A 20,709-nucleotide genomic window follows, 5' to 3' on the forward strand; every position below is an offset into this window, starting at 1 on the left:
TGCAGTGAGGAGGCTTTGGTGGGTGTTTTCTGTGGATACACAGATGTCGAAGGATGATAATTAACAGGGTTTATGTGGTGGGAGCTGTGTGTGTGTGTGTGTGTGTGTGTGTGTGTGTGTGTGTGTGTGTGTGTGTGTGTGTGTGTGTGTGTGTGTGTGCATTTTGGGAGCGCTGCACCTGTGGCTGATGATGTGAGACTTGCCAAGTCCGTCCACCTGACCCACACTCCCCACACAACAGCCTTGCACCTGTTGACCCTGGCGAGAGCGCAGCCTTTCCACATCTCGAGGCTAAGTGGCTCCTTAACCCACGTAGAGTCTGAGCGAATAACGGTCTCGGTTTCGTCTCCAGTGAACTTGGACCATCACCATCAGTGACATCACAGTCTACCCGCTGCCCTGCAGCTGCTTTAATGGAGACGCATGAGCTGATGAGCGTCACCGTTGCTGACCTCAACTTTATCTTTAAGCTAAACGACAGCTTCCTTCTCCACATGAACCTTTGTCTCCACTGTTGATCAGTGCTTCTTCATGTTAGTCTTAACTAAACTAATAGCTTAATTTCAACTGTAATGGTACAGACCCCCCCCCAACGGGTGTGTCGCCCCCTCTGTGTTTCGTGGAGGACGTGCGGGGCTGGGGGGGGGGGGCGAGGCGGGGTGGGCGCGTGGTTCCCACAGCCTGCTTGGAAGCAGCGCTATCAGCCTCCGTCTCCGGCCCCCCAGCACCAGTGGGCCCCCTGACGTCAGCCCTGGCCTGATAAGGGGATCCACAGGCGGCTCGGGGAGGGGGGTGGGGGTGGGGGTGGGGGGTCTGGACAGAGTGGGCTGGAGAAGGAGGGATGAGGTGGAAGGAGAGCGGGGAGCGAGGGAGGGAGCGGGGTTACACTAACAGAGCCAGCGGTGGATAAGACGCTCGCACAGATAAGACGGAGCAGAGAGTGGAGCCTCTTTTGTTTTCCAGCGCTCCTCCCGTCTGGTGGCATCATCTTCCTCCTCCTCTCCTCTCATGCTCCTTCTCTCAGCGTTTTGCCACAAATTACTCACTTTTCATTCACATCCCGTTGTTATCGGACATGGACACTGTGACACCTCCTCCCCTCCGGCTTCCTCGCTGTGTTTTTGTTTTCGCTCAGGGTTGTAGACGAGGGATGAGCAGGGTTTGATTGACAGGCGACTGGCTCTGCCCTCCTTCTCTCACTTTCTCTACCACGCTCTGCATCTTCTTGCATTACAGCCACGCCGACGACTCTGCAGCATCTGAACTTTGCATGAACTCTTCACAGTTGCCACAATCCATTGTTGTGATGACGCCACCTCACCTTTACCTAACCTGACTCTCACCCCTCAGCTGCCCCTCTGCCTGCAGCATCGGCCTGCAGCTAAGCCCCGCGTATCAGCATATTAAACACTGGTGCTGCATGTGTTTGTGCATGCGCGTGTGTGTGCGTGTGTGTGTGTGTTTGTGTGTTTGCTCTTAAGGCCTTTGCTAGCCGGTGGACTTTGGCCACTGCTTATCACAGGGAGAGGCCCTGGGATCCCTGCGTCTTCACTGCTAAAAATACACTCACTTTAGCTCACACACCAATGCAAAAATGCACTGTGGGCACCGCAGGTACCCTGCTGCAGCGTGCTCCACATTCACCTGGATTAAATACATTTTATAGCTGGCATTAACTATTGGCATACAAAGTGTGTGAGTGAATTGGTTAAGAAGCTTTGCAAATATTGGAAACCATTAGGAACTAAAGAGGTTTTAATAATTGGTGTCTTATCATCCTTAATTGACTGAGGTGTGATGTGTTTGTGCTGCTCTTCAAAGTGCGTGAACCAAAAGTCCAAATCAATGCTTGAGCCCATCGCACACGAGAACCTGCGATTCAGGGGTTAATAATTCCTCCAAAAGCACACTCCGGGTTAATGATGTGTGTGTCCGTGTGACAGAGATGAGCTGAAACCGTGGTGTCCTGCTCAGACGACTCCCCGACTCCCTGACCTTAACTGGTCAAACACGTTTAATCCACAAGCATAACACGCAGATGCCTTAGATCAACACATAAATCACACACACACACACACACTGAAAAACTAAAATGAGCATTCTCATGTGGTGATGCTTAGAGGCATATATGAAATTAAAAAAGAGAGTTAAACAATAAATCAATGTTTCATAATTGTGGTTTAATTTAAATTGAATCAGTTTGTAAAAGTATAAATACAAATATTGATACAGATGGTTTACACCAAGTTCCCTTGTTTAAAATTCTTTAGAAAACTTGTGAGAAGTCACATATATCTCATCCTAATAACTACTGCCTCGCATTGTGTAGAAACTATAATGGCCAAACTAAAGGGCTGTATGATGTAATCACAGCTCCACATACAAAGGCTTTACATTGACTCGCACTGTTTGAGCAACACTATCAATGTCACATGAGCGGATCCATGATGATCAATCTGATCTGATAGCACGAGACAAACAGGTGAGGTCAGCGAGAAGATGAAAGCAGCGAGGACGTTCTGCTGACTTTGCACCACGACGCGGCAGCGAGGGAGACGGAGCGGCACGAGTGGGTGACGCGTGTTTCCCTGGCTCCTGCAGGTCCTCGGGGGACTGCGTCTCCTAGGCTTTCCTGCTTCTCCATTTGAAGTCCTCTTCCTGGAGCCAGGAGTCTCGCGGCCTCGGCGTGTGTGCGTACGAGTCGGTGGGTGCGTGTGTGTCAGGAAAAGGGGCCAAAGTAAGTCGCTGACCCCAAATGATTGAGTCTTCGGCCCAGTCGAGACGGGGACAGCTTTCCTGGTGCCTGGATCACACACACACACACACACACACGCACGCACACACACACACACACACGCACGCACACACACACACACACACACACACACACACACACACACACACACACACACACACGCACACACACACACACACACACATACACACACACACACACACACACACATACACACGCACACACACACCCTCCTTCCTGTAACAGTTGGCTGCTGTCCTCCACATACCAGCATCTCTATCTAGTCCCTCACGCAGCACCTCCTCATTCACACACACTGACAGCGAACACACACAGTTGCATAGAATAATGAATATAAACACGCACTCACACAGTAGAAAGTTTTCGGGGGCTCTGGCCTGTGTCACTGTCAGCGATACAGCCTGGTACACAAGTCAAACACACACAGCGTGTTGGACAATAACGCAAATGAGGTTACGTTCGATGTTTTTAGACCTCAGGGTGTCGCGATTCATAGAAGCAGCGAAAAACAAGAATTTGTTTGCTTGAAAATAAGAGAAGCTAAATCTGAAAAGGTCAGCACTTATTCAGTGGGACCATAAAGCACGATTCCTCCCAAGCGAACAGATCCATTATTAGCAGGCAATTGGTGGCTGTGTTATCAGCCTGAGGTTACACATTGATGACAGTTCCCCATTTCCATCCATGCAGCCTTGCTCTATTTGCCTTGACTTATGAGAGTGTGTGGCGACCCACACAACCGTAGCTCAGATTAAGTTTGTATCAAAAGCCATGAAAAAGAAAAAAAGCACAGGAAGTGAGGAATGCATGGTGTTGTTGGTTCTTAATGCCAGTCAGTCTGCAGCTGCGTGACACGCCCACACATTTGTGTTTTTTTTTTTTTGTGTTTTGACATTTGTCTTTTCTAAATGCAGTATATTTTCTGATAAGAGGGCCGTTTACATGATTTTCTGCTTCTGAGTGAATTTATATTGAAAAGGTCTTTTATTATTTTATAAAATGATATTTTTTTTTAATCCAGCCGAGTTAATGTAAACTGACTCTATGTACAATGAGAAAATGCACAATTTATCATTTACAGTTCATTTGTATGAATATAGCGTTTTTCTCACTAAATGGACACAGACGGTTTGTGTTAAATTATAGTAATTGTAGTATTTTAATAATACACGGCAGGTGTCACTATTATTAATAACGATTATGTTATTATTAATAAATATTATAAATATAATAATGGAATAAATAATGTTCCTCACCTCTGAGAACCTGAACCTGTGATGCCTTGCCTTTATTTATAACATAAAAACAGATCTTTTAGACTTTGCTCATTTTTTCTGAATTAACATTTACGTTTTGCATTAAATGCTTTAGTTAAAATAATAGGTCTATTAATAAACCAGGTTTACGACAACGGTCCTCTATCATCAATGTGCAAGATAGTGTAATTTATTTAGTCGATCAAGTTGAACCTTCTTCGTCTTCTGCTACACACACACAGACACACACCGACACACACACGCCTTCCTTATTATTGGCGGGCCGCGGTGTCACATAATTCAATGAGAGGCTGTCAGTGGGAAGTGGCTGCACAATGAAATGGCCTCGTGTGTTTACGTTCACTGGTGTTGATGACAGGTATAAATCTGTTCCCATGAGGACAACAACCGCCGGAGACTTCCGACTACGTCCACAGCTACAGGCCTATTCTTCATTTTTGAAGTAAATAAAAACCTCCAGGTCAAAGACAAATTATTTTACCCAAGGAAGTGTTTGTTTCTCCGCTTAAACGAGTCTACTATAAATAGAACATTTATCGGATAGTAATGAGTCTGCTCAGTTACTGATATCATACGTCAGTAATAATAACCAACACGTGTACATAAATAAAAAAACGATCTCGATCTATTATCAGAATAATTACACTTCGGTTTGCAATTAATAAACATAATTTGCAAAGTTAAAAGTTATACTAATAGTAATAATAATAGCTTTTTTAGAAAAGGCGGCCACAGAATTTAAAGAACATTTACTATTTTATAGAAACAGATAATTTAATCATATCATCAAGGTATTGAGTTCATCGTGCAGATCGAAAACACACATTTAAGAAGAAAAATAACGTTTTCATTTTGTTTACAATATATATTGTAAACAAATATATATATATATATATATATATATATATATATATATATATATATATATATATATATATATATATATATATATATATATATATATATATATATATATATATATATATATATATACTTATTGCTGTTTTTGCTTTGTGAAAATAAAATAAATGACATTTTATCGCAATTAACTCACGTAAATCAAGTGAGAGAGAAAGTGAGAGAGAACAAGAGAGAGAGCGAGCGAGAGGGAGAGAGAGAGGGATGTTAACAGCTGGATCTTGATCAGGAGTCTCTCACTGCTCCTCCTCTCTCTCCTCTCTGTTGATTCCTAATTTTCTGAGAGCCGGGCCTCACTTTGACTCGCCAACACATCTGATCTAATAAGGTCGAGGCGTCTTTGCGGGTGTTTGCTGGGACTGCGTCCGCACCACCGTCCGCCTTTCCATCAACACGGATGTGCAGCTTCGAGGAGAGGATATGTACCAGGGTATGATGACAAGCAACCACGGACCTTCCTCGTACGAGGCCGGATTTCTTCACAACGCCTCCGCGGGCGCCTCTCCGGTTTACGTGCCCACCACCCGGGTCGTCACCCCCATGATCCCGGCGCTGCCGTACCTCCAGACGCCCGGTGCGTCGCAGCAGGGCGGCGGCGCGTCCAGCCACTCGGCGTGGGCACAGCCGGGCGCAGAGTCGGTGTCCTCGTACAACCACTCCCCGGTGTCCCCGGTGTACAGCAGCCCGCTCAACATCTCCGCCAACGGGAGGGAACACTACGGAGCCCGGAGCCTCGGCGGGTCCTACCACAGCCCCTACACGGCCTACGTGAGTCCGAACGTGGGCGCGACGTGGCCGGCGTCCCCCTTTGACGGCCCGGTCCTCCACGGTCTCCAAACGGGCGCCGCTCCTGGCACGACGCGGCACCCAAACATAGGTGAAGCACGGGAGCACGACACACGTCACTGCGCCCCCTTTCAAATCAAGTCTTAAATCAGCATAGAAAGACGCACTTTTCGGTTTTTGGCGATTAATAGTGTGGTAATAATTTCAAGGCAGTTTATTATATTTTTTTTGGTGAACAACAAGATGACTGTTCATTTTGAAAACGACCTCCTGCATTAGATCAGATACTAAATTGTTATTTTTGACAGCGACTTGAATGTCATAGTGTTTTGTCTACTTCAGCAGAAATTACGTCTTAATTGACACAGTGGTGACTGACAGATTTCACTGAACGAAATTGGGCTTAAATTTGCTGAAAAATATATCAAATAAGTAAAAATAATAATAACAGCATAATGATAACAGCAAACCTAAGACAATAAAGTCTGAATATATTAGAATAAAAAATCGATATAAATCGTACGTGGGCTGAAATAGAGATAAATGTATATTCTTTAAGAATAACAGGTTTCCTGGTGAACGAAAACCAAACTGACTGTTTTTGTGATTCATGTAATTCAGTCAACAATAATATCACAAGTTCACAGGTTAAACAAATGAAATAATGCGGCGAAGAGTGGGTCATAAATTAAACACAGACACACGACTACGAAAAAGTTTAAAGCGATGTTCCTCCAGTATCAATCAAAAACCACATTTGTGCAAATCTACATTTGCTTGACAAAATTAAAGTTGATGGCATATTGTAATTTCGTGACATAACTCACACTATTTAGATTATCTAAGTGCTTTTATTTGTTTAGTGTTTGCTTCTATTAACACAAACCTTTATGACTGTAGACTTAGTATTGTACAAAATAAAAACATAAAACATTTACTTAATGTATCACATATATCATACAATTTATTTAACACATTTAACAAGTCCTGTGGTGATTTAAGGTTAAATAAGTTCTACATCTTTTAATATGATCAAAGAAACATTTTGGTGAAAATTATATTTTGTTGAATTTAATTAGATTAAAAGATTGAGGATTATAATTTATGACAAAATCTAGTTTTTATCAGATCAGATTTTCTGTGATTGCGTCTGATCTTTATCGTTGTGCTGCAGGTCTCTGAAGCTGAAACAGAGAGGCTGGAATGTCATTAAGGACACCTCTTTGAAAACGATATTTATAGATTTGTGTGCCTTATTATCCACAAAATCTTCAGACGCCTGTCGAAGCTGATGTTACATTTTCCAGCAGCTGCGAGTTGCCCTGTACTCTGGACCATATGGAAATTTCACAACAGATTGATTTTGCTTATAGGGTTGTCAGTTTGTCTGCGTTACTAATCAGAGGTGTGTTTGTTTGACCTCTGTTACTCCATCATATATGCCCTGTATAGCTGCCTGCTCCTTTTATTATTTACAGCCTAATCATTTACAGTGCGGTTATTACTGCACGTATACTGTAGCAACCAGTTAACAGTTAACTTCGGATTAATTAACATGTGACCTGCTGCTTAATTAAGACGTGACCACTTCAAACCGGACACAGTTTGGGATTTTTTCAAAAAAGCCTCGATGGTCGCTCTAATCAGACGAGAGATAAGGTCATCGATCCAGTCTAACCTCTTTGTAAAGTGACTGAACACTGAAAAAGAAAAAGGCGTCTGATTGTTTAACAATCACGGCAGATTAAATCAAGCGCGATTGGCGTTGGCCGTGCAGTGAAAGTTTCATTTGTTGTCAATGAGGAGGAGGGAGAAACCCAACCACTGCTTCTATATGTTTCATGTTGATGAAGTCTTTTATTTAGAACCAAACTGCGGTATTGACCGTGTTGTTTTATTGTGACGCTGATCTCCTTTCACCTTTGGCCTCATGTGGCTGGTTTTGAACCGCTCCTTGATAAAAGACACACACTGTCATTTAAGCAGCGGAAAAAAAACAAACCTCCGTTCAGATAGACAGGGACGCCGCAGCGCCGCGCTCGTGTATTGTCTCGTGTGGCTGCGTTGTGTTGGCTAGAATCCCTGCCTGGCTCAAGGTTGGCCCGCTCCGCTCGCCGTGTTTCGCTCGTAGCCTTGGTGGAGCCCCGCGGGGCCTCTTCAGTTACATTCAGAAGAAAACGAATGTTTACCTTCTGGGTGTAATTAACAAAATGCACAACTAACACTACATGGTCTCTTTAAAAAACAAAAACAACGATTCCTCCTCTCCTCTAATTACATCTAATGAACCCAGCGGGTCCTGGAAGACGCTCTGTTATGTGGCGAGGACTGCATTCATCAGATGTGCTGCTCTCTGGGACTTGAATTCAAACTGCGTTTGAATATGATGGAGCTCTAGCCACTCTGTCTCTATTTCTAGCTGTCTCTTTATCTCGTCAAAGGGAGCTGCGTGATAAGGAGGATTCCAGGCTGCGGGAGCCTGCGCCCCCTGCTGGTGCAGAGACGTCACTGCATTCGATAGCCTCCCCGTCCGGGATAGTGTTTATTAAAGAGGATGGAAAGAATATTTATGCCATTAGTCCAGATGGAAATTAAATTCTCGTTTTATCCAAGTCTTTAATAATAAGATATGAGTCTAAATACTCATAATAATAAAGTGATTTTGGTCCTGTCACCTCTCATCAGATCTGTTCGATGACTTTGCCGAGGGCCGGGAGTGTGTGAACTGCGGCGCCATGTCCACCCCCCTGTGGAGGCGGGATGGGACCGGCCACTACCTGTGCAACGCCTGTGGGCTGTACCACAAGATGAACGGCATCAACAGGCCCCTCATCAAGCCCCAACGGCGGCTGGTGGGTGACAGCATAGCAACATGCTCCGTGATTATAACAATGGCGATGATGATGATGATGATGCAAAAGATGAACACGAGTGCGTTCCATGTGCTGCAGTCGGCCTCCAGGAGGGTGGGCCTGTCCTGCACCAACTGTCACACCACCACCACCACCCTCTGGCGGCGGAACGCGGAGGGGGAGCCGGTCTGCAACGCCTGTGGCCTCTACATGAAGCTCCACGGGGTAAGAGAGGACAGCTGTAAACATCTGGTCCATCATTCTTTCATGAATTATTATGCTTTGAATATAAAAAAGGACGCTCAACAAATCTCTTTTGCATTCTGGTGTCTTGACAGGTGCCACGACCCCTCGCTATGAAGAAAGAGGGCATCCAGACCCGCAAGCGAAAGCCCAAGACCCTCAACAAGTCCCAAACTGGTGAGCTCCCGACTCCTAGGCTACGTTTGTGTAAATGTGTTGGAGCGCATGCTCAACATGCGCATATACTGATGCCCCACAGCCACAGGGACCCCAGGAGGCAGCGAGGGGACGCCCGCCACGCCCACCAGCACTCCCCGCGCCCCCGGCGCCGCCGCGGAGGAGCCTCGGCCCATAAAGACCGAGCCCGAGACTCACAGCTTGTACACACATCACAGCGCGCACACGCAGGTAAGCGCCCGCCAGGTGACACCCCACCTGCACCGCGCAAGCGCCGCGTCACGTCGCCAACGTCCTCTAACGCCCTCTAACGTGTTAGATTTCAGCCCTGCCCGCCTACATGGCAGCTCAAGGAGGGGCCCTTCCTCTCAAGATGTCCCCCGGGGGCCACAGCGGCTCCCCCAGCGCCAAAGCGGAGCCCTGGAACAGCCTGATCCTGGCTTAGACCAGCCTAAAACCACCCACAGCGGAGCCATCGGACCCGGCCGATGGACGGAGGCCTCCAGAGAGCGGACGGTCGCTCTGGGTGAAACGATCCCTCGTTTCCCACACCTTCAGCACAAAGTCGGCCTAGAACCGAGGGAGCGGCTCACAGAAACAGAACCATGACCAGGAGTCTCTGTCGGATGACCAGCAACGGCAACACAAATGCATCAGGTGGACCTTCAACACCGTCACTAACTGTGTCTTACCAGTGCTTCACCAGTGAACAGACTTTATTTCCATGAGGTATTGTTATTTCACCACATTTGTCTGATTCATCATCAAGACCTTTTCGAGAAAGCAGCGAGGGACATTCAAAAGATAAAGACAATAACTGAAGGTGCAGGAGGTGTGATATGAAAATTGAGCATAACACAAAGGTAATGTTAGGGATTTCATTTAACAAATTAAAGTTTCTTTCTCTTGAATTTACTGTAACTAAGAGAGACTTGCTCTACATCCGACATCCATCACTCCTCGGCACCAGAGAGACCGTCTCAGTGGCCTGTCGTGTTTGGTCTCACCGTGTGTTATTGCCTCTTCACGTTAATGTATTGAAATGTTCGTGTCAGTATTGGGTGTTTATTGACCTCTATTAATAAAAACGTTAAACTACCTAAGTGCAGCCAAAAGGCTGCACAATGACTGTGATGCGGGTGGAATTCTTGGCACAGAGCTCCCTCTGCTGGTGGAAGCGTGGAAGTGCATCTGAGCTCATTAGATTTTTAAAACGTTTCCATAAAATATTTATTATTATAGGCACACCAGTTATCATAGATACTATAAAGGCAGAAACTGCATTGAAACTGTACAGTATTATCTTGATACTGCTTCAATTTGCTTGAGACAAACACAAGGAATGTCGCGTAAATCTGCAACGCTGCCACGCGTAATTATACAAAACTGTATGTGCAAACTTCACTCCAGCATAATTGTGTAACACACTGTTTGTGATGTATTGTAAGTAAAGATACAGTGAGAGTGTTGCCCTAAGGCTGCTCCTCTCCTACTCTGCACCTGTAGCTCTACTGGGGAAACAAATAAAGAGAGGGCATGTGGCCCTAATGCGAAGGTGCTAAAGGTTCGGTGTCATTTATTCAGCATCACTCAGGTTGTTTGTAACAACTTTTAGATCATTCTCTGAGAACTGGATCTTTCCTATCTCGAGGTATTCTTTTGTGAACTCCACAATCTCCTTGATAAAAAGCTCAACCGTGCAGCGGTTGAAGTCCTCAGTCAGCCTCTCCCTGATGAACTCCGCATACTTGTCCTGCACCATCTCCCGCCAGCACCGCTGGAAGGCGACTCTCATCTGATCCCGGAGGGGCTCCGGTACGTTTGGGCCGAAAGCACCGCTGAGGGCGAACTCCTTCCCGATCTCTAGGTATTCCCCCAGACGCGCGGGTCTCTCCGGAAGCCGAGCCCCGGCCGCTTCGATCAGCGCGTTCGCCTCCTGCGTCAGCACCTTCCTCTCCTCCTCCGGGTCGTCGTCAAAGATGCCGTGCACGCTTTTGAAGTGGCTCCTCCAGTCCTGGCCCTGTGGGCCGCTCAAAGGGAAGTCTAGGTGTCCAGAACCCAGGAGGCGTTTAGCTGCAGCGTATAAACCTTCACACAGGGGATTCACGTCCGCTGTCCATTCTGCGTTCACGTAGCCCTCGTAGTCCTCCGTCTGAGTCATCCGCTCCACCTGCTGGTAGGTCACGTCACGGAACGCGGTCTCTTTGTTCCCTTTGAAGCCCCAGCATCTCACATAACCAACGTGGGTCTTCACGCCGTACAGGTGCCGCCACTCCAGAGCCTTGTACACCAGGTTCAGCATGCACGGGGCGGTGCTCCGGGCCAAACAGGGGCTGTTCACGGTGAACACGTACACCTTCCAGTCCGACGCCGCCCCCGATTCCAGCAGCTCCTGCGTCTGTCCGATGACCGTGTCCTCGCTGTGCTCTCCGCTGCTGTAGTTGGGGAAGTAGGGCCCGTACATGATGACCTCCTCCCGCTTCTCGATGACGGCCCACGAGTGCTGCTTGTCCTCCGCGCCACATTCCTGTTGGATGTCGCGGTGAAACGCCCGAAATTTCTCGTTTACTGAATCGGGGAGAAAAATGTGGCTGGGAGCTTGTCCCGACTTGAAGAGCTCCAGAACTTTGTTCACGGAGTATTGAGTATCAGCCCATGATGATAGTTGCTGTAAGTGGTGCCGGGTGTTTTCCACGTGTGCGGCCTGTTGGTTCCAACAGGCATCGGGGCAGGAGTGACCCCAGCTCCTGCTGCAACACAACACACCCCCTTTAGAGGACGAATAGAGGACAAAACTTTGGGATGTCTCTGGTTTTAAATAGAACCAAAAATAAAACCCGAACAGAAGGTGTGTGGAAAATACACTTAGAGTAAAGAAACCATTAAAAAGCTAAAAATGTAAATGTATGTCATGCAAAATGCAAATTAATTAGCCTGTTAAAATATATTCAATCAGATAATAGTATGTATACTGTATGACTGAATCAACATTTCTCAGTCGTAAAGTGCTGAAAGCGTCTTTAGGCCTCAAAGCACCAAACCCAAGCTTTCAACATGCTGTGTACAGTAAATAAACACCGCAGGACAACAGTTCCACACCCACACCCTCTAAATCCTGTTCCTGGGCCTTTCCTCACCTGGGTCTGACGTGTGCAGCGCCCTCTGACCCGTCGGCCTCCCATCCGCCCAGCGGAGCGCTGAGCCCCGTCACTGGTTTCTTCGCGCACGGCGAAGCCTCGCGTTCATATTCACGCAACAGAGGTCGCTTACGGCTCCACCTGAGCCAAAACAACAAACTGATTATGGTGTCCGGTTAGTTTTACGGGACCCCTCGCGCCTCAGGCGATGGGACCGGCGCGTTCTCGGCGCCATAGACGCATTTCTGCGCGTGGAAGGTGGATTTACTCACATGGAAAGCTGCATCCAGTTTCCTCAGTCCGTTGAGCAAACATCCAGTCACTGTTCAGAGCTCAGCTATAACAACAGGCGTCAGATCACATAAGCTGGAAAGTCCAGGCAATCTAAACAGGAGAAGGCAGTTTTGCTTCGCTGCAGTGTTTATTCTGACAACTTTGCGAGTGCGCAACCGCCAGCGCTCCCCCCCCCCACCTCCTAGTGCTCAAGGCTGTATAGATATTACCTAACGTGCACTCTTCTTGATTGATGAGCTGCCGCTTGCAGCCGCGCTGTGCAGCGAGTGTGTGTGTGTGTGTGTGTGTGTGTGTGTGTGTGTGTGTGCGTGTGTGCGTCCAACCCGCGTCGCCCTCGCCGCTGCTTTCCTGTTTGACGGGTTCACAGAAGTATGTGGAAAAGATAGAGTCGGCCCCTCAGCCGAGGCAGGATTTTTAGGCGTAAACGAAAGAAAAAGCGTCAGGTTCGAAGGCCGAGGAAGAGAGAAATTCATGAAGAGATCACGGATTCATTTGAGGTTGAGGTTTCCTCCCAGCTACAAATTGACATGTTTACTGGAGCTGGGAGCTGGCGCCAGTTCACAGGTGTGTGCCTTCCAGCTACACCTGTACATTTACACGTAGGTTCATAAACTCCCTCTCTCGTGAACCTGAATGACATGCATTTATGTATATGTGTATTACGGTAAAAGTGACAGGAAGAAATTTATGACCGGGTAATAGAAGCAATTAAATGCAGCATGTCGTTATTCTGTTTTTTTTAATCTGTGGGTTGGAAAATGTCAGGGCTTTGTGCTCTAATTTCACTTTCCTTGTTAGAACTGTTCTCACATGACTCCAGCATCCCGCCACTGCAGAGGTGTGGTGCTTCATTAAGACTTTTAATAAAGCCTCTGTGTATTGTGGTTTCTGTATTTAGCTGATGGATCTGAACATGTACAGACTGTGTCACACTAACACTGAGGCGTGTGAGCACATATACGTTATATGAGGAGACCGGTGTGTCAGTGTAACATGTTGGACAGGCTCCTGCTCACTGGGTTACGACTCTGTAATTCAGCTGAGCTTAAATCATCATTACAGCGTGTGAGAAACCAGATGTTGACATGACAGCAGAAAATGTAGATCATTTTCACATCTGCATAAATAAGAGACATTGATGCAACAGGACAGAGAGAAATGAAAGTGTTTAGCACTGAATTAAAGATGTAAACATTTGTTTGGCGCATATATTAATATATTTCAATATTTCCCTTAATTGTGTTTCAAAGATGTGTTTAAAGTGTGCATCGATGTTAACTGCAAACAAGGAAGCTGTTGATAAGAACAACAAAGCAGTCAGGCTTACTCCGACTTACGTCAGGATTCATTCCACATGAAGATGATTATAAGTAAAGATATAAAGCATCGTCATTTCAGATTCAAGATTCAAGATTCAAAAAACTTTATTAATCCCAGAGGGAAATGATTTTGCACACTGTCATAGATGGAGGAACGCACAAGAAGGACGGGAGATTAAAAATAGAATGCTAACACATCTACACACACATCTAATTACTTTTATTATACATGTTATTGCATGGATGAAGATCAACCCTTACAGACAGAGGAGGAGTTGTACAGGCTCTGATCCTTCCTACCAGATGGCACTGGTAGGAAGGATCTCCGGTGTCGTTCTGTGGAGAACCTAATACTGATCAGCCTCTGGCTGAAGGTGCTCCTCTGTCCAGCCAGCACACTGTGTAGGGGGTGGGGGGGGGTTACTCAGAGAGAGAGGACCAGCATTCTCCTCTCAGCTACAGCATGTAGGGGGTCCAGCTCCACCCCCAGAACAGAACCAGCCCTCCTGATCAGTGTGTCCAGTCGGTTACTGTCTGCTACATTCCTGCTGCTGCCCCACAGACCATAGCGAAGAACGCTGACCACCACAGACTTCTGGAACATCCTCAGCATGGAGCTGCAGACGTTAAAGAACCTGAGCCTCCTCAGGAAGTGCAGCCTTTGTTCACAGCTGAGGAGTTCTTTTTCCAGTCCAGTTTATTGTCCAAGTACACTCCCAGGTATTTGTACTCGGTCACGACCTGCACCTCTTCATTTTTAATAGTGAGAGGGGTGACAGCACTCACAGACCCTTAGCTCCTTAGTTTTACTGATGTTCAGTTGAATGTGGTTCTGTTGACACCAGTCCACAAAGCTGTCCACCACTTCCTGATACTCTGTGACGTCACCACCCTGGATACGTCCTACCATAGCAGAGTCATCAGAGAACATCTGGAGATGACAGGACTCTGAGTTGTACCTGAAGTCTGAGGTGTACAGGGTGAAGAGGAAGGAGACAGGACTGTCCCCTGTGGAGCTCCTGTGGTGCAGAACACGGTGTCAGACACACAGTTCTGCAGGCGGACGTACTGGGGGCAGTTGGTTAGGAAGTCCATGATCTATGAGATTGGGGGGGCATCCAGCTGCACGTCATTCACTTTCTCTCCCAGCAGCGCAGGCTGGATAGTGTTAAATTCACTGGAGAAATCAAGGAACATGATCCTCACTGAGGCACCAGGCTGCAGGTGGTTGTAGGTCCGATGGAGCAGATGTATGATGGCGTCATCCACTCCTAGATGGGGTTGATATGTGAACTGGAGGGGGTCGACTGTGGGTTTGAGGACGCAGGGAGTCCAGGATCAGCCTCTCAAAACCCTTCATGATGTCAAAGATCAGAGCCACTGGTCTGTAATCGTTGACATGACTTCTTCCACCCGAGAGGAACTCTCTCCAGCTGCAGGCTCAGGGTGAAGATGTGTTGGAGGACACCACATAGCTGGGCAGCACAGACTTACAGCGCCCTCGGGCTGATTCAATGAGGTCCTGCAGCCTTTGTTAGATGAAGCTTGTTTCTCACCCGATCTGCTGTAATTGTGTGTGAGGTGGAGGTGGATGAGCCCTGTGGGTGATGTGAAGGGGTTAGTTAATTCTTAGGCAGCTTAGGTGTAAAGAATAGCGTCTACCCATTTTCTATGTCTGTCTGTGTATATTTGGTAACCAAATAGTTTAGGTTAAAAGTCTGTTTTTAAATATTTGCCAATTGCTTATATCAGTAGTAAATGAAATCTTGCTCCTTCCAGTCAAAAAGGTGTGGGACAAAATTCATTCTCCTTCTTGTGCAAGTTCTTTTCTTTCCCTGAACAATAGACTATGATACAATTTTGAAAACGTGGACTTACAAAGTAAACAAAAGTAAGCCTGAATACTTCATATTTGCTTTAAAATCTCTGTTTACAGATCGAAACACATTGTTCGCATTCACACCTTTAAGAAGTCATTCCTTCACTTTCTTGCTGCAGTTTCAGATTGACTCACCTGAATCAGGTGATCAGCAGTATCTAGGGCAGGGACAGTGGCCCTTTAACATCTTTGTCTTAGAAGAATGAATTAAAAACAGCAATGATCTTTATTTACATTCATTTCAACCCCTAAATGCACGTGTAGCACATTCAGTAGAACTTGAGTGGGAATATTTAGGCCTAACTAGAACACAGTTGACCCATGCGAGGGGATTATTCTCTAAAAGCCGGTGTGGTTTGTCGTTCGCGTAAACAAAGAGCCAATCAGAAGCCGCGTTTTCCTGACAGCGCGCTGGGGCGGGACGTCACACCAGACGCTTAAGCCGCTCATTGGACGGTCGTCACTAAGCCCATGACGCGCCAGCCAATGACAGGCGTCGCTCGATCTGACGAGCCTCGCGACCGGAGCCAGTGCTGTGTACATGGCGCTGCGTCTGTTTCTGCATCTTAGCGGCGGTTCGCTCGGATGCGGGGCATCTTTCCAGGTCCACGCAGCAGCTTGTGGGAGTAACACCGGAACACCCGAGGCAAAATGGACATCCTGAAGTCGCTGGGTCACCCGGAGGAAATATTTAACCTGTTTAAGTTTAAAATGGGGGGATGCAGAGCTGTCATGCCAAAGTTGGATTACGTGAGTACACCTCTCGAACATATTTACAGTAAACGAGCGCAGTTATGTGAATTAAACGCAACATCCACCTGCGGGTGGGATGCATGGATGTGATTGTTAGATCATCTTATATCAAGTAGCACACAGCGTCCTGCTATTCAATGGGACCAACGCAGGTCTGATGATTAGTGTGCACAGCCTCGGGTTTACTCCTCAGTGATCTGATGGAAACACCGTCAGCTAATTGGACTCAAATTAGATCTGTGCTCTCACCCTGCGCTGGCTCAGACGCGGAGGGGCAGGGATGACCATTGACATGGGATTTACCTTACGTAATGAGCTTGGAGGCTGCAGCAGCGGAAGGATGCTGGTGCTGCGTGTGTGCGTGTGTGTGTGTGTGTGCGTGTGTGTGTGTGTGTGTGTGTGTGTGTGTGTGTTTGACGGCTAATCCCACAGTTTTAACACCAATGTGACCCTCAGGGAGACGCAGTGTTTAACTAGTCTCCCTTGCTTCTTTAGTTTGACAGGAAGCGTTACCCACATTAAGGTTAAATTAACTCAACAGGACACAGCAAGGAGGTGAAATCAGTCATAGTCAAAATAATGTACATATAAATAAAATATAAGCGCAAAATGAATAAAGGAGAACAAGAAAATAACTATGGCCTCATTTGTAGCTGTTCATGAGCCGTTCTTAATAATCCAAACATGAATTGAAATCAACAATTACACATAAGATAGTTTTCAGTCGTCAACAAATCTATATTCTTCAGTTTTTTGGACGCAGCTGCATCAGCGCTGTCTTTCCCGATGTCTCCCAGCAGGTGTCAGCAAACGACGTTTTAGGAAATTTGGGTCACACTTCTCGACACAAACTGTTGAATAATATGGTTGTTTTAGTTTTTCTTCTCTGATATATAATAATTCTTTAAGCAATGAAATAAAACTCCCCTAACAACGGTTGTCCTGAGGTCGCGCTGCATTGCACTCGGTGACGCGTTCAGGCACGCGTTAGGAGCGTCGCAGCTGCTGTTGTTTTGGTTGGGGGAGGGAGGGAGGAGGAGTGTTGAAATCATAACAGCAGATCTGCAAACTGCGCACACGCGCCGTCGGCCTTGCGCTGCGACCGCGCGGCTGTTTCCAGATCTGCTGGGAAAGACGCGCGTCCGCTACACGGCGCTCGGTCGCGCACGTCGCCCGCAGCGGTGGTGCTGTCATGGGCCGCGTCGTGGTCTCGTAGCCCGCAGGCTCGGTTCCGCCCCGTCGCCTTTCCGCATGGCCGGAGTCTGCTGCAAGTGTCCGGTCTCGCTGTCCGCGTTCAAGCGCTCCCTCTCGGTGGCGCCGCGCGGCTGCGGCTCCGCGCCGCGCTCGCTCGCGCCGAGCTGGAGGCTGGGCGAGCGCGGCCCGCACGAGGCCGCCCGGCCCGCCAGCGTCCTCAGGGCCGCCAGCTTCTACCAACACACGGCCTCCCCGTCTGTGTCCTGCCAGGAGTCCATGCGCGAGACCCTGCGGACCTGCTACGTGTACCTGAACCAAACCAGCCGGAGCTTCGCGGCCGTGATCCAGGCGCTGGACGGGGAGTTGAGGTGGGTGAAGGCTGGGTGGAACGCGGAGCTTGACGTGTGTGTGTGTGTGTGTGTGTGTGTGTAACCAGGGGCGTTGGCGCAGACTTCCTCTTAATACAGTTAATAATCTGTTGCTGCCAGCGAACTTCCTCAGATCGGATGCTCCGCTATTCTCTCGTCCGCTTTGTCTCCGTTCAGACACGCAGTTTGCATCTTCTACCTGGTTCTGCGGGCGTTGGACACCGTGGAGGACGACATGAGCATTCCTCTGGACAAGAAGGTGCCCATGCTGAACGACTTCCACACCTACCTGTACCGGGATGAGTGGCGCTTCACCGAGAGCCAGGAGAAGGACCGCCGGGTGCTGGAGGATTTCCCCACGGTCAGTGGTCTTCATGGTCTGCAGGACCAAAGTACCAAGATAAAAAAAAACGCTGCCTCATCATTTCATGTTCCTTCACTTTAGATATCACTGGAATTTAGAAACCTCGCTCATGAGTACAGGGACGTCATCTCGGATATCTGCCACCGTATGGGAGTGGGAATGGCGGAATTCCTGGAGAAAAGAGTGGGATCCATGAAAGACTGGGACCAGGTATATGCTGGCCTTGAGCCACCGGTGAGAGGACAGTAACAGACGTGCCTCAGTCACTGACCCACGGCGCCGGCCTCGTCCTCTGTGCAGTATTGCCACTACGTCGCAGGGCTGGTCGGCATCGGCCTGTCCAGGCTCTTCTCCGCGTCCCAGCTGGAGGAGCCGGAGGTGGGGCAGGACACGGAGCTGGCGAACTCCATGGGGCTGTTCCTGCAGAAGACCAACATCATCCGAGACTATCTGGAGGACACGCAGGAGGGACGCGTCTTCTGGCCTCAGGAGGTAGGAGTGTGTGTGTGTGTGTGTGTGTGTGTGTGTGTGTGTGTGTGTGTGTGTGTGTGTGTGTGTGTGTGTGTGTGTGTGTGTGTCCTTGCGGTTACATTAGCGTGGGGCCCAAAAAGTGGGGCTCTATGGTCATTTGTGGGGTCCCTTGGCTGGGCCCACAAGTTTAAAGTCCTGTGGTGCTGCGTGTGTGTGTGTGTGTGTGTGTGTGTGTGTGTGTGTGTGTGTGTGTGTGTGTGTGTGTGTGTGTGTGTTTTCTGACTGTGTGCTCCTGTGCAGGCCTGGAGTCAGTTCGCGGCTCGCGTCGAGGACTTCGCTCGGCCCGAGAACCTGGAGTCGGCCCTGTCCTGCCTCAACCTGCTGGTCACCGATGCCCTGCGTCACGTCCCGGATGTCATCGCCTACCTGTCGCGCCTGCGCAACCAGAGCGTCTTCAACTTCTGTGCCATTCCGCAGGTCGGTCCGAGTCCCCGCTCAGTCCCGCAGCGGAGCTGTTTCGCGTTGTGGTTGACGGCATGCGGTTTCCTGTTTGTCCAGGTGATGGCGATAGCGACCCTGTCGTCGTGCTTCAACAACCCCATGGTGTTCCAGGGAGTGGTGAAGATCAGGAAGGGCCAGGCCGTCACCCTCATGATGGACGCCACCAACATGAGAGCGGTGCAGACCATCATCGCCCAGTACAGCCAGGAGGTGGGTGCGCCGCCGCCTTTTTCTAATTCGCCACCGCTTCACCAAACCGATCACGTGTCCCCTGTGTGCAGATTCTACACAAGGTGTCGCTCAGCGACCCGTCGCGGGACAAGACGCTGTCCATCCTGGCTGTGATCCAGGAGAAGTCGGCCCTGTCCCAGTCCAGCCTCCCCTCCAGGACCCACCTGTCGCCCATGTACCTGTCCGCGGCCATGCTGCTCGCCGCTCTCAGCTGGCAGTACCTCAGCACCACGGCGGCACAGGTGCAGGGCACTGGCGACGCACACGGACAGTGAGCTGGAGACCTGGAGTCATCCAACAAAAAGAAGCCCCTCTGCCGTCACTAGAGATCTGGTTTAACTCTCACCGGAGGAGTCTGAAGTGTCCGTAAGAGGAGTGTGGGCGTATTTAGGCGACTGAGGGCTTCTGGTATTGGCCGGTGTCATTAGGGGGATTCATGTTAGTCCATCCTGCATCTGGATTACTCACCGGCTTACTCACAGTCTTGTGTGGGTGTATTCACCAGCATCAGTGACACACTGAAACGAATCAGGGTGTGTCATCATCGTCATCATCGTTTTCTTTCTCAAACCTTTTGATCCATTTTGTGGATTGATTCAAATAACAAGGCAAACAGTTATATTTAAGTGGACTGAAAAGGTGGAAAACTCACAAATCAACCTGCCTGATTTACACTCTGGATGTTAAACGACAAATGTCACTAAGCTTTAGTTTGATTCTGTCTCAAATCGGACTTAATCGACCTGTTCTGTCAAATCAAAGCTAGCTCCATGTTCCACTTATGTTTCCATAGGAAACTCTTTTAAAGAACTGTTACAACTGTGCACTTTACAGCATTTGCGCTGTATGTTAGCATAGGTGTCGATCGTATCCTCTGTCAGTAGAGCTCTTTTTTTGTCCTATGTGTACTTTGAAATGTAATTGCAGGAAAACAATTCTATAGTGATTTAAAGGAAAAGGGATGTTCAACAGATGTAATTCATATTATGACTGCTAGCAGAAGTGTCCTTAATACAGTCGGGGTGAGTAGAACGCCGACACAGCAGGAGCTTGTACAGAACCAAAGGAGAGCTGCAAATGTTCTATGAAATAAAATATTGATTTGTACATATTTGAAAAATTAAAGATTAAAAAGGACAAAACTCAACGTTGCTTTTATTCTTGTTTAT

The 20,709-nt window shown here is 48.0% G+C and overlaps 3 protein-coding genes across 5 annotated transcripts; 2 read left to right on the forward strand and 1 right to left on the reverse strand.

Annotated features, from left to right (window-relative positions):
* The first annotated feature begins 5,171 nt into the window (after window positions 1–5,171).
* Window positions 5,172–10,586, forward strand: gata4 (GATA binding protein 4). Its single transcript, XM_029141994.2, has 6 exons — window positions 5,172–5,848; window positions 8,443–8,609; window positions 8,709–8,834; window positions 8,948–9,029; window positions 9,112–9,260; window positions 9,349–10,586. The coding sequence occupies exons 1-6, from the start codon at window positions 5,392–5,394 to the stop codon at window positions 9,472–9,474; spliced, it is 1,107 nt and encodes a 368-aa protein (XP_028997827.1). The 5' UTR covers window positions 5,172–5,391; the 3' UTR covers window positions 9,475–10,586.
* A 15-nt stretch (window positions 10,587–10,601) lies between these two features.
* On the reverse strand, window positions 10,602–12,600 carry LOC114850049 (uncharacterized). 2 transcript variants are annotated; one of them, XM_055506574.1, is made up of 3 exons: window positions 12,439–12,600; window positions 12,167–12,307; window positions 10,602–11,776 (listed from the first exon to the last, which is right to left on the reverse strand). In XM_055506574.1, exons 1-3 carry the CDS (start codon window positions 12,450–12,452, stop codon window positions 10,606–10,608), a joined length of 1,326 nt encoding a protein of 441 aa, XP_055362549.1. In that variant the 5' UTR covers window positions 12,453–12,600; the 3' UTR covers window positions 10,602–10,605. The 2 variants fall into 2 exon arrangements, with proteins under 2 accessions (XP_055362549.1, XP_028997826.1); XM_029141993.3 differs by having other exon boundaries at window positions 10,602–11,779.
* A 3,609-nt stretch (window positions 12,601–16,209) lies between these two features.
* fdft1 (farnesyl-diphosphate farnesyltransferase 1) lies at window positions 16,210–20,687 on the forward strand. Of its 2 annotated transcripts, XM_029141525.3 has the most exons (8): window positions 16,210–16,408; window positions 17,876–17,973; window positions 18,151–18,334; window positions 18,419–18,547; window positions 18,638–18,829; window positions 19,109–19,285; window positions 19,367–19,519; window positions 19,591–20,687. In XM_029141525.3, the coding sequence occupies exons 1-8, from the start codon at window positions 16,310–16,312 to the stop codon at window positions 19,813–19,815; spliced, it is 1,257 nt and encodes a 418-aa protein (XP_028997358.1). In that variant the 5' UTR covers window positions 16,210–16,309; the 3' UTR covers window positions 19,816–20,687. The 2 variants fall into 2 exon arrangements, with proteins under 2 accessions (XP_028997358.1, XP_028997357.1); XM_029141524.3 differs by lacking the exon at window positions 16,210–16,408 and having other exon boundaries at window positions 16,840–17,973.
* Window positions 20,688–20,709: the final 22 nt, after the last annotated feature.

The sequence above is a fragment of the Betta splendens genome, chromosome 24 (genome assembly GCF_900634795.4).
Source record: "Betta splendens chromosome 24, fBetSpl5.4, whole genome shotgun sequence".
NCBI lineage: Eukaryota > Metazoa > Chordata > Actinopteri > Anabantiformes > Osphronemidae > Betta > Betta splendens.